General features: G+C 43.2%; 1 protein-coding gene across 6 annotated transcripts in view; it reads right to left on the bottom strand.

Annotated features, from left to right (window-relative positions):
- The window catches only part of MITF (melanocyte inducing transcription factor), a 165704-nt gene that overhangs the window by 116110 nt on the left and 37186 nt on the right, over positions 1 to 12408 (bottom strand). The window contains exon 1 of one of the 6 annotated variants that reach the window (XM_054035277.1): positions 8907 to 9113. The exons of 4 other annotated variants lie outside the window; for them this stretch is intronic. In XM_054035277.1, coding sequence (XP_053891252.1) covers positions 8907 to 8950 — 44 coding nt within the window. In that variant the 5' untranslated portion in view covers positions 8951 to 9113. Of the gene's footprint in view, positions 1 to 8625; positions 8863 to 8906; positions 9114 to 12408 lie in introns of those variants that run through there. One more of the 6 variants, XM_054035279.1, reaches the window with a different exon arrangement.

The raw sequence follows: 12408 nt of genomic DNA, 5'->3' as shown, positions 1-12408 counted from the left end.
ATTTTGGCAAGTTGCCAACACTTTCCTGAGGCATGCAAGCAGGAGAAGGGAAATGGCGATTTTCAACAGTTCATAACTCAGCAAAACCTGATTGGAATTTCCTGGGACAAATTGAAGGCATCTCTAGCCCCAGGGCTTTGACCCTGCTGAATTTCAAAGGCCTGCTGCAGACAATGGAGGCGTTAGGACCTCTACAAGAATCTTTTACAGTGGAAACTGTTAGGTGACCTAAATACAGGTGTCACTACCTGCTCCCCCTGCAATTCTGATATTGCTACTTAGGGTGCTAATTGAGTGTACTTGTGCTAACAGATCATGTGTGTATTTGGTTTTCCACGAGTGAACATAAGCATTGGAGTGTCTTCCTGTTCTGTGGCAGCTTTAGGGGTGGAGAAGAAAAGATGCAAAGACAAAAATAAGGTCCCCAACAAAGAGAAATGATTGGACTATGAATAAGACTAGACTTAACCAGTGAAGCAACATAAAGCTGAGTTCTTCAACTTCCTTAGTAACATTAAAGTAATCTATTGATACCCTTAGCAAGTCTATGCTTTAATCAGTTGGCTTACATGATCTGAGGCACAAGAGTCAGAACTGCAAGCACGTCTAATGTAATGTCATGTTTATTTTTGTTGATGACTCTAACTTGCCTTGTGTATCCTTTAGCATTTTGAAACAAACAAACAACCCATTTCACTCTCCAGCATGCTCCTTTAATGTGTGTATTAAATTACATATTTAGGTTCAAGAGGAGGCTTGACTAGTATGTGTCAGCAGAGGAATGAATAAACAATCTGAGGACAACACAAGGTGAGCATTTCTCAATATGTTTTCGTCCGACAAGAGTCATTGAACTGTTTTATTACATTAAAAGAACAAGCAATATTTTAATAGTAGTTCAGTGGGTCTTATCTGGAAACTAAAAAGAAGAAAAAATGAACTCCCAACCGCACACACTTAATCCTAAAGGTGACTCAGTCTTTAGTTATGCGATTACCCAGCCAGTAGTCACAGCCACTTGAGTGTACAGTCCATGTGGCAACGTCACTCAAAAGATCAACTACTGCAATATATCCATCTTGACAGCAAGTCTCTACAACACGTCTGAAAAGAGCACTCACCATCTCATTGGACACTGCTCACCACACCATCGAATAAAGTGTAAGCCAAAGAAAAAGATAACTATGGATCTCCTGCTGTTTTAGCGGTATTGCATGTATACAACAGCAACCTAGAGACCCATTAACAAAATTAATTGACTAGACATTGCACAGTTAAGCATTCCAAAGTTTGGAAATACATGTTGAACTATTGGCAACATTCACTTTGACTGCTTGTATGCTACAGTCTTTAGTTATCCTTTAGATAGCCAGGCCTGTTATTAAGGCTGCCCAACACTTTCCACTAGAAGACCCTGCTTTCAGTTGCTTATACTTCTGCCAGATGTTAACCAGTTGAGCTGAATTTTTTTCCATGCCATGGGTCTGCCCCCGGCTGACTTTTTCTGGAAAATTTCAGTCAAAACTGAAATTTCTGAGAACAAGATTAGTGAAAGACAACTTATCTTTCCATTCTCTGGCCACCTTTTATTTGGAAACCTTTAGCACCCCCATGCTGTGGAGGAGGGACTTGCAAATGGGCAGAGGTGGCCTTTGTGTCACGGCTGTGCCTTTTGGCATCCCTGTGAAAATCCACCCAAGTTATAAGCCTATGAAAAATGCGCAGTTTGCACTTGCTCAGTAGAGACTCGCTAGATCTTAACAGCTAAAATCTCCCAAGATTCCATCCTCACTAACCATGCCTAAGCCTCTTACAGCTCCTGAGGTTGACCAAACTGTGCATGTGCCATCCCTATAGAAAAACTGAGCATGTCCCCTCTAGCCCAGAGCTCCAGGATGAAGCTGGACTTTCTCTAATGGCTGCTGCAGGTCAGGCACTGGAACTGACAGCAGGGAGCCCATCTCTTCTGTGCTTTCAGTGTCCCTCTTGCTGGCAAACAGGTTGCATGGAGGAGGAAGCAGATGCAGAAGGGACAAAAGCTAGACCTACAGCATTGCAGAGGAGGATTAGGGGATTGGACTGGAACAAGGTGGGGAGGGGGGCAGCGCACCACAGGGGCAGAGACTGGTGACTGGCAAGGAGGTGAATAGGGGGACTGTGAACCAGAGGAGCAGGGGAAAGGTGGTGTGGAAGTGAGGAAACATCTGGCAAGGAGTTCGAGTGTGGAGCAGAACTGATGCCGGCTGGGAAAAGAGACTGAAGACAAGGAGCTGGGGGAGATGAGGACATAGAGATGGGATGAGAAGCCCAGGGAAGGAGACTGGGACCGAGCCAGTGATAACAAGGAACACAGGTGAGGGCGGGGGAAAAGAGACCAAGGAATTGGGGAGAGGACTGGGACCAGCTGGGCAAGTAGACTGGAGATAAGGGGCCACAGGATAGAGTAGAGTGAGGGAGACTGGGAACCTGGTGGGGTGAGATCAGGACTCACTGGACAAGGAGACCGATGAGTAGAGACTGAAACTAATTAGGTGAACACAATGGGACTGGGACAAGGAGACTGTGGTGCAGTAGAGCACAGACTTCTGACAAAAGAATCTGTGCCTATTAGAGCACAGCCAAAGTGTCTCATTCCCCTCTAGTGCTAGTCCACATAGCAATAGTAGTTTGTCATCCTCTATCAGTTACTTCAATAGCTCAAGCGGCAGGAGTCTCAGTTTTGGATCTAAAGGTTCCATCCTATTAAGGACGTCATAAGATGCCAGATAATGGTATCTGTTTTTTCAGGGTGTGTTTTTTTTTTAAAGCTAGGAAATTACTCAAAAAACTACATTAAAAGAAAGACGTTTCCTTCACTACACAACCCTAATTCACCCCAAGGCAGGACAATCCTGAACACTGAATGAGGCAAAGGGCCTGTGGAAAAAAATCGTATGTAATCATGTAATTGAAGACTGCACAGGCCATCATAATTCTTCTGCATGCTCACTGCACCATCTTCAAAGGTTCAGATCTCAGGTCAAACAAAGCTAAATTCCCTGCAGAAGAAGGAAAGGATTGCTCCTCGAGGATGGCTATTTCCATGCCAAAAGACACCTTTCAAGATGAAGCAGTTTTGCCTGCAAGACTGTTCAAAACATGGTCCTTTCATTCAATGGCTCAGCCATTCCAAAAGAACTCATCTTCAGGCAGAGACCAAGCACTGAAAAATTCTGCCCCTAAATTTACAAGTTGCATACACGTTATGAGTGACTAAAGCAGCGTTCCATTTTTTTAGCGTCACTCTGATGCACCAAAACCTGGTTAGCAGGTGATGACATTATGTTCAGTTATTTTGACTAAGTCTTACCAGAAAATATAAGCACATCATCCAAAAGATCATAATAAGCCAACATAGCCTGGCTGGTTGCATGGTCCTTTCCATCAATAGAAAATACTAAAAGGGAGGTACCACAGTCTTTCAGAGCGTAAATAATCAAATTCTGAGTGACATTTCAAAGCATTCTTAAAATGAGCCTAGCTAATGGCTTAGGAAATTGTGTCTTTGAAGAATTAGTTTCACTCTTGCTAGAATAAAATTGACATTCAGGAATTTGAGAAAAGTTCCATTCATGATATGAGCCACATAAAATTGCTATTGGATATTTCTCGCTGCACTTGTTAATAAAGACATCAGCAAGCAAAAAAGTTACAGACAGCAGCCGTCAAGTCCAGCTATGCCCCCACTCCACCCATTCATTCTATACCCAGCACAATAACCACTCCATTTTCTTTTGTCTCTCTGGAACAGATCCCATAAATCCAAACATGAGAGAGAGACTTCAAGCACCAATTACCTTCTTTAGATACCACATAATGGTGGACTTTCAATGCCCGCTGCCGGCCCCGCTCAGCCCACTGCCGGCCTGGGTGAATGGAACCTACAGCCGGCAAAAGGCTAATTAGGGCTGGCGGCCGGAACCCCAGACTGGCAGCGGGCTGAGTGGCTCAGCCCGCTGCCAGTCTGGGGTTCTGGCTGCCGGCCCCTTGCCACCGGAGGTCCCGGCCATCAGCCCTGCTCAGCCTGCTGCCGGCCTGGGATACCAGCTGCCGGCCCTGCTCATCTCGCTGCTGGTCTGGGGTTCCAGCCTCCCGGCCCCCTGCCAGCCGGGGTCCGGGCCTCCGGCCCTGTCAGCCTGGCGTACCGGCAGCCAGCCCAGGGCTCTGCTCCTGGCCTGGTCCCAGCGCTCTGCAGCCCTTATCAAAAGTTACACTACAGTTAGCTTAAAAACTTGAAAACTTAAAAATGTTTGTATATTACAGTAATCGTTAAAACATGTATAATGTTAACAAACACATAGGTTTGATGAAACAAAGTAATTGTACTTATGTGCCTGTGCTTAATTTGTGTTTTCGATGATTTACCTTCTAAAAAAAAAAATCTTGCATGTCTCGCACCCTCAGGGGGTGCGTGCACCCTAGGTTAAGAACCACTGCACTAAACTGATAAGGTCAGCCTTCGTCACAGCTGCTCTGTGAATGACACCAATAAACTTGAATCGTTTTTCATTATGTCCCTCAGCAAACTATCTTTGAAGAAATCCTCAGTCCTCAAAGAGATCCCAGTTGCTGTGGTACTTCCTAAGCATCTCAGATATAGGAGAACGCTGCATCTTGTATTTGCAAATGTTCATGAGAATAGTGCGGAGCTCTGCAGGCTCCAGATAAGGATGTTTGGCACACTGGTCCACCACGCTTTACATCAACACAAGCACTCCTGGTGAATACACGCAGCAGCAATGCAAGTAGCCAAGCATGCACACTCTTGAGTGATATACAAACTTTGGCAGGCATATATCCGCCAATGCCACTTGTGTTGACCAAAGTTTGTAACGTAGACATGGCCAAACGCAATTCTGTTCAGATGGAGCAAAGTAGCACACTGTAGGTGCCTCCAACAACTGCTAAATAAGGTATAGCAAGATCCATGGTCCGTGACATTCATGAGCATTAAAATAAAAAGTTGCTGAAGTACAGCACGTTTAAAGTACAACAGGAATAATGGCTCACTATTTGGCCAACGATACACAAATTAGGCCCCTGGGAGTTTTCTTCTAATTGTACCATGTTAATGCATTACGAACTTAGTAGAGCAACTCCAACACGATTCACGGTGTCAAGTTATTACGTCAATGAATATGGGTTACAGGACAGAGTCTCATATGCCTGCATACGCAGAGGGTGCCATCAGGGGAAGAAAACCTTAGCCAACCTCAAAGCATCATCACCCTGCTGTAGACGTGTACATGTAGGTCTAGCCTACAGACAGACATATATTTCTCACCAGCAAGGGGAGATCAGAACAAAAGCTTACAGCATGCACTCGCACAGCACCAGCTAAGGGTGTCACGAACAGGGAACACCCTAGAACAAAACCATTCAACTCAAGTCAGAATTATTACTCTTGCACTAAAGCATTCTTGCAGTTCAATAGCTTCTTCAGTATATCAGATGCTACCAACCTGAGTTTAAGTTACAAACTAATGCTACCTTATTAGATTTTCCTGTTTCTACTGTTGCACTAACCGATTTCATGACCACTGTATGTCCACACTCACTACCCTTCAGCTTTAACAGGGCATCATGTCAAGGTATTTTCCCCATACACTGGATCATTTCCCCTAGCAACATTATCACTTATTTATCCTTTGAAAGCTCCAATCTTTTTCCTTCTGACATTTCTTTTCCATTTCCCCATATACGCTCGTTTGTTGCTTTACTGTTTGGCTTGGGGGGAGGGCACTCAACAATTACAAGCTTTACAAAGACAAAAACAATCCGGTCACATTCTAGGCCTACTAAGCTTGACGTTTTCTTTTAATTAAATTAAAAAGTAAGTACCATAAAGAGAACCAACGTGGCACCGGCAATAGTTTTTCTGTAGGCCACATCTAGAGTAATGTTCAAATGCATCTCAAGTAGCACACCAAGAGATGAAGCAGTGTCAGCAGTGCAAGGGATAAGATTTTTACACTGGCTGTATAATCAAGCAACTCCTTACTGTTATAGAGCAATTAAGCTTTCATCTAAACAGTTATTTTAACCATGGAAACATTAACAGGCTGTTTTTCCAGTACATATTACAAAGGTCCAGCTCTTAGAAGCCACACAGACTCTGCTTAGTTATGCTTATTGCTTCAGAGGGAAAATAATGAAGCCTTTATTAACAAGAAAGAAAAATTCCATGTAGTTAAGCTGCCGCTTCTAATTCGGTTGGCAAATTTTCCTTTATTGTATCATGGCAACATGGTTAAAGCGAGTCACTATGATTGGAGTCCTTCCCCTCCCCTGATGGAGGCACACAGTGGGTGGCAGCAAAAGCAAAGGTGTATAGTGGGCTGCACCTTCAGGGCACGTCACTAACTGAATGATTCCAGATGGGCTCAAGGTAAATACAGTGGGGTTCACCTTTGCTTAGGGTGTGCTGCTAAGTGCAGTGCATGCATTAGCTGGCTTGAGGCTTAGCCATACCCATTGCCTGCTAGCTAACAGATCACACCCCCACTTGGGGCGGAGGAACAGCAACCAGTACAGAAGCCAGGCCCACTCCCGATGCTCTCCTGGGTGCAAAGTAAACACTGTGCTTTGTTGCTTGCATAGGGATTGCATTAAAAAAAAAAAAAAAAAAAAGAGCTTGAGTTTTTTCTCTCAGGCACAGCAGATGGGACTGTGGGGGGAAGAGACAAAGCTTCTTGGAAAACCGGTGTGTGAGGTGGACACAGGAGACTCCTATTCCAGTGCACTGGAGAAGGAGTCACTCTCTTCGGGGGTTATCTGTTTTTGTTGCATCTCTCCTCCTGCCCCCACAACACCGGATCTGGATCTTTGGCTGTTGAGACACATGCACATGCTCACCTGAGAGTTGGTGATGCCGTTTGGAACTCTACGGCTTTGGGGTATATTTACTAGTATTAGTATAGACATTTAATTTGCCCACTGGCCAAATATTCTCAGTACCCAGTAGAATTCATGTTGGGGGACAGGATTTCTGTTTTCAATTACCTTAAAATCTGAAGTTGTACTTGATATGTCAACGTTTTCCCACTATCATCGTTATGTATTTGTACCGCTATAGCACCTTGGAAACCTAGTGAAGATTCAGGGCCCCATCGTGGTCGGTGCTTTACAGACAGAGAAGATGATCTGTATGATGAAGAGCTTTCAGTCTAAAATAAGAGGACAAGTTTTCACATGGTGTAAGCGGGCATTGGTTGATTTACCACAATGGAGCTACACCAGTAGAGAATTTCACCCAACATCTGAAGTGGACTGGAGCAAATAATGCCATTGGAGTATATAGCAGTAACAGATTGGAAAATATGAAGCGAAGAAATATTTTTTGATTTTTGCTTTGTGCTGTTTGGAACACAAAAACTGCCATGCACTTCATGGCTTGTGGAGTGAAGAGTTAATCATTATTAGTTGAAGTTTACATTTCAGACCACTAGTGACAGACCATTATAAAAAACTCTGTCTAAGATGCCTTCTTATTTATAGTGCAAGTTCTATTTGTCTTTGCAGTGTTTCTTCTATTGCTGGTCCAGATTCGAACTGAAACGAGTTACGTAAAAATGGTTCACCCTTAATGATACAGAGTTTCTACTGAAGTACTTCCCAAGAAAACGACACTCACCCTTTCTAACAATTATTCACCTATGATAAAAATAAACATGGATTGTAGTACCTTCAATTTTCTCATCAATCACTGTGTAGCTTCAGTTAGAAAAGTACTGAGGTAGTTGAGATGTTATTAGAAAACCACCACCAAGGAAACTTTATATGTCTTCCTGACACAGCTGCTCCTATTTATGGTGTAAAGTGAAGTTATACATTTTTTCCTCCAGAGATGCAACAGCTAAGTAACGTGGTCGAAGCCATAATTTGGGTCTTATGACCGGAGTATATTTTACTAAGTTTTGTTTTTAGGCCTTGTCAACAAAAAGTAAAAAAATCTCATTTGTTACAGATATGAGAGAGAAATGCATGTGAGTGTTTAAATGTGTGATGACAACCAGCTTGAGATGTTAAAGGTGAGAAAAGTTTAAGAAATATGTGATTGCTAGTTGCTTTTGGTTTTTATAATTGATGTCAGCAAACAAAGACTGGGGAAGTACTAATGGATACTTGAATGTATTTTGCTACCTATCATTGACAGATAATCCCTATTATAATGTTCCTACCCAAAAATAACAAGGTAAATCTCACTAAACTGAAAATAGATTATTTATATGTGACAAAGTCACATACCACTGCCAGCTTGTATGCAGCTCAGGCCTTTTATACCCTTTTTAATATAGACACACTAATAAAACAATGCCGAAACAAGTAACTAAATATTGTATATGCATATGTGCACTTAAAGTTAAATACAAGCAAGATTCTGCTCTCAATTACACCAGACAGAATTTGGAGTAGTTCTGCTGAAAGAAGTGGACTTATTTTAGATACTCTCTTACATTGGTGCGTATTTTGCCCAATACATACAGACTGGTTTCTCTCTCAGCATCAGTAGCATATATTCCTGTAGTACACCTCTACCTCAATATAACGCTGTCCTCGGGAGCCAAAAAAAAAAAAAAATCTTACCATGTTATAGGTGAAATCGCGTTATATCGAACTTGCTTTGATCCACCGGAGTGCGCAGCCCCGCCCCCCTGGAGCACTGCTTTACCGCGTTATATCCGAATTCATGTTATATCAGGTCGCGGTATATCGAGGTAGAGATGTATATATACTTGGTCTGGCCATATATAACATGTTATGCTTGTACAAATGCAGAAGCAAGCACACACTTATGTAAACAAAGCTACACAGAAATATCACATAAGCTGTTGGCAGCTTTGGAGCCAGTCCGTATTTATACATGCCTTATTTCTTGCTCCACAAGACAAAGCTGCCCAAAAGGAGGCATGTTCTAGTAGTCAGATCTTGGGACTGAAAGCTGAAAACTTCTCAACTTCCTTTCCTTGCATGGATACTTGCTCCCATAGTGTCCTTGGCAAGTTATTTAACATCCCCTTATCTTGTGTCTCCCCATCATATGGATTACAATATGTACTTGACCCAGATGGATGCGGTGAAGTTTATTGTTGGTAAAGCACTCTGAAAAGAAAAATTATTTTAAAAATATTTTGATTGTCAAAGAACAAAAAACATGATCAAAATCAACAGGGCATGTCAATGGACCACAACATTTTGTTGTATATCAGGAGAGATCAGATAATTACTTTAAAAAGCTGTATGTGGAGTTGTTGCTTACGTAGCATATATGCACAAACTAAGTGGCCAGCTTAAGATGCTAGTTTGTGCTAGGTAGTAGTAGTATTACTATTATTGTGTTACTAATATTTGTATTCAACCAACTAAGGCTATGTTTACAGTATGAACCTTACAGCGGCACAGCTGTACCGCTAGTTGTGTCGCTGTAAGGCCTCTCGTGTCGCCGCTCTGTGCTGGCAGGAGCGAGTTCTCCTGCCGGCATAATTAAACCACCCCCCAACAAGCGGCGTTCGCTATGTCAGCAGGAGAGTTTTTTCCACACCCCTGACCGACAAAAATTTTACCCACAAAAGTGGTAATGTAGACAAAAGCCCAAGTGGCCTGCTATTGCTATTGCGTCTGTCTCCTTCCCTTGGTGAAGCGTGCCGTCACGAGAAATACCAGATTGCAGATCCCCAAATTTCAAATTTAGTCAGTGGTAAATTGGCTATTTCAACCTCCAAAAGGCAGGAGTTATTAAATAGCTGTGCAGTCAGCTGCCTCTTTTTTCTCAGGATAAAGACTACGGGACACATTCATCTGGGGCTTTCATAGAAAAAGTGTTCACGTCTAAAAGGTCAAGTTACACGGAGTCAAGTTCTCTTCCTCAGAAGGACTTTCGCCTTGAGGCAATCGAGAGGTAAAGCTGACCGAAGAAAGAGCTACATTGTGAAATACTATCTTGATTGAGATCATCGTCATCCAATTCATCTGCTGGAAATATGAACTTTGTGGAAGAAACAGAGGAGACATGAAGGTAGATGGAGAGAATGAATGGGATACAGGGGGGACTGACGGAAAGAGACAAGTACTCATAGAAAGGGGCATAGAAAGTTAAAAATGATGAGAAGACAAATGAAAAGTGAAGAGACAGTGAAGGAAAGCAGGCAATAGAGAGCGAAATGGTAAACAGAAGAAGCAAGAGAGACTAGTACAAAATGCTCTGTTAAGGTGATGAAGTCTAATGGCCAGGTCATTTGGTCTGGCTGAGACCTATACTCAGCACAGGACCTGAGGGGAGTATGTCTTTGGTGAAGAAGTAAAGGTGGCTTGGCACTACATTTCCCTCCCCTGTCCTCAATCCTGGGAGCAGTAAGAGAACAGTAGGGCTGCTGGTGTAAGTTAGAAGAGCCTCAGGACTGCTCTAACTTATGTAGGCTGCAATGACACTCCACCACCACCTTCCTGAAGACTGTTCCACCAACCCTGGATTGGGGGAGGGATAGCTCAGTGGTTTGAGCATTGGCCTGCTAAACCCAGGGTTGTGAGTTCAATCCTTGAGGGGGCCACTTAGGGATCTGGGGCAAAAATCAGTACTTGGTCCTGCTACTGAAGGTAGGGGGCTGGACTTGATGACCTTTCAAGGTCTCTTCCAGTTCTAGGAGATGGGATATCTCCATTGGGGGAAAAAAAAAAAATGCCAGCCCCCATCTGCTCCTACATGAGGAAGATTGCATAGAGCTGGTTGAGCACCAACAGGAACTCCCCTGCACAAGGAGAATTGCCAGGTGCCCACTTAGGGCAGCATTCCCACTCCTTTGTGCCACTGGAATAGCAGAAAAAGGCCAGACCAGGGGCTGAAGATCTGGCCTCAGATTCACAACCGATTCCCTGATTTGTCAAGCAGAGCATGAATAAAGCCCTTATGTTCTTATGAAGGGAGATCTTTTCTCCTGAAATGGTTCTTTATTCGATATGAACAAGATGCAGACAGGCACACTGTAACGGCTTTGGAGGGGAAAAGAGGGGGATTTGTTGTAACAGCAACCATAAAGATCTGAATCAGTGTCCTAGGAGTGGCCTAAAAGGGTGGGAAAGAGGGAAGTAATGATAGTGAGAAGTGATTTACTGAAGGAGAGAACAAATAAAGGAAGGCAATGCTGAAGGAAGGACAGACAATGAGACAGATGGAGAGGATTGTGAACTGAGGGGAGTGGTGGGTTCTGAAGATAAAGAAGGTAGAGAGGATACTGTGGCGGGAAATGGAGAGAGCAGGGCAGATGCTCAAGGCTGAAAGTAACAAGGGTTTGTTTCCACACAGAAAACAGGCAGTGGTTAAAGGAGGTTAGGACACTAGGGGGAGCTCATGCCAGGACCTCTGGTCTTTTAGCCAAGGAGATGGTGTCTCTCACACCATTTATTTATCCCTGGAGTACAAGGACCAAAGGAGTGATCCCAGAAAAAGAAGGAGTGTATGAGGCAGAGAGAGAGAAATGAGGGGTTTGCTGATGGAAGGAAACAAAAGAAAGAAGGGAAGGGACAACGCTCCTTTATGTCGCTTCTCAATCACCTCCCACTCATCTCCTGCCCTAGACAACCTTATTATTTGCCTAGCCTCCACTTCTGCAAAGCCAACCCCTCCCCTCCTCCAGGTCTAGCATGGAGGAGCACCAGGAGCACTGTGCCAACAAACCTCCTACTGGACACCTCACATCCCTGTGTCCTTCAGCCTCTGGGTCCTCGTTCTACCCAGACAACAGAACTGCTATTCCTAGCTCTTTTGGCCAGGTGTAACTAATGCATGTTGTACGCAACGAGATTTAAAATTTTCAAAGAATCTTTCAGCCAGAAACTACGGCAGAACAGACTTTTCTCCCTCCTCTTCCCACGCCCTAGGCTTTTGATAAGAGCCTAGCAGCAGGCATTCCACGAAGCTGCCTTTTTTGTTTCCACTTCATAAATTGCTTCCCCTATGGTACATATCCATGAAATCAAACTATACGGTAGGAATGAGCTTTCTAAATATTTATGAAATGTTTAAAAAAAAGCTGCAAGAGGAATTTATGACTCACCAAGGAATTACTAATCTAGGACTGTTCTTCATAAATTATTAAATTTGTGTCATGTTTCAGAAATAATGTTAAGATTTTAAACAATTATCTTGGACATACAGCATGCAGGCCAAAAGATCAATATCACTATGTGTCACCACAGTTACTGACAGAACAAAACAGATAAACAGCCTTCTGTTGGAGATGGAAAATATCAAGTTACCTAGAGAGCTGGATGCTACCCAGGCACCACTGTTATAAAAAGAGAAGCTAACCTTAAACTATAATGCAGTTATTGACAAAGTATTGTTTCTGTACTCTCCAGACTTATAATCCACAT

This window comes from Malaclemys terrapin, chromosome 7, assembly GCF_027887155.1.
Source record: "Malaclemys terrapin pileata isolate rMalTer1 chromosome 7, rMalTer1.hap1, whole genome shotgun sequence".
NCBI classification, from domain to species: domain Eukaryota; kingdom Metazoa; phylum Chordata; order Testudines; family Emydidae; genus Malaclemys; species Malaclemys terrapin.
This window is presented reverse-complemented; position numbering and strand designations above follow the sequence as displayed.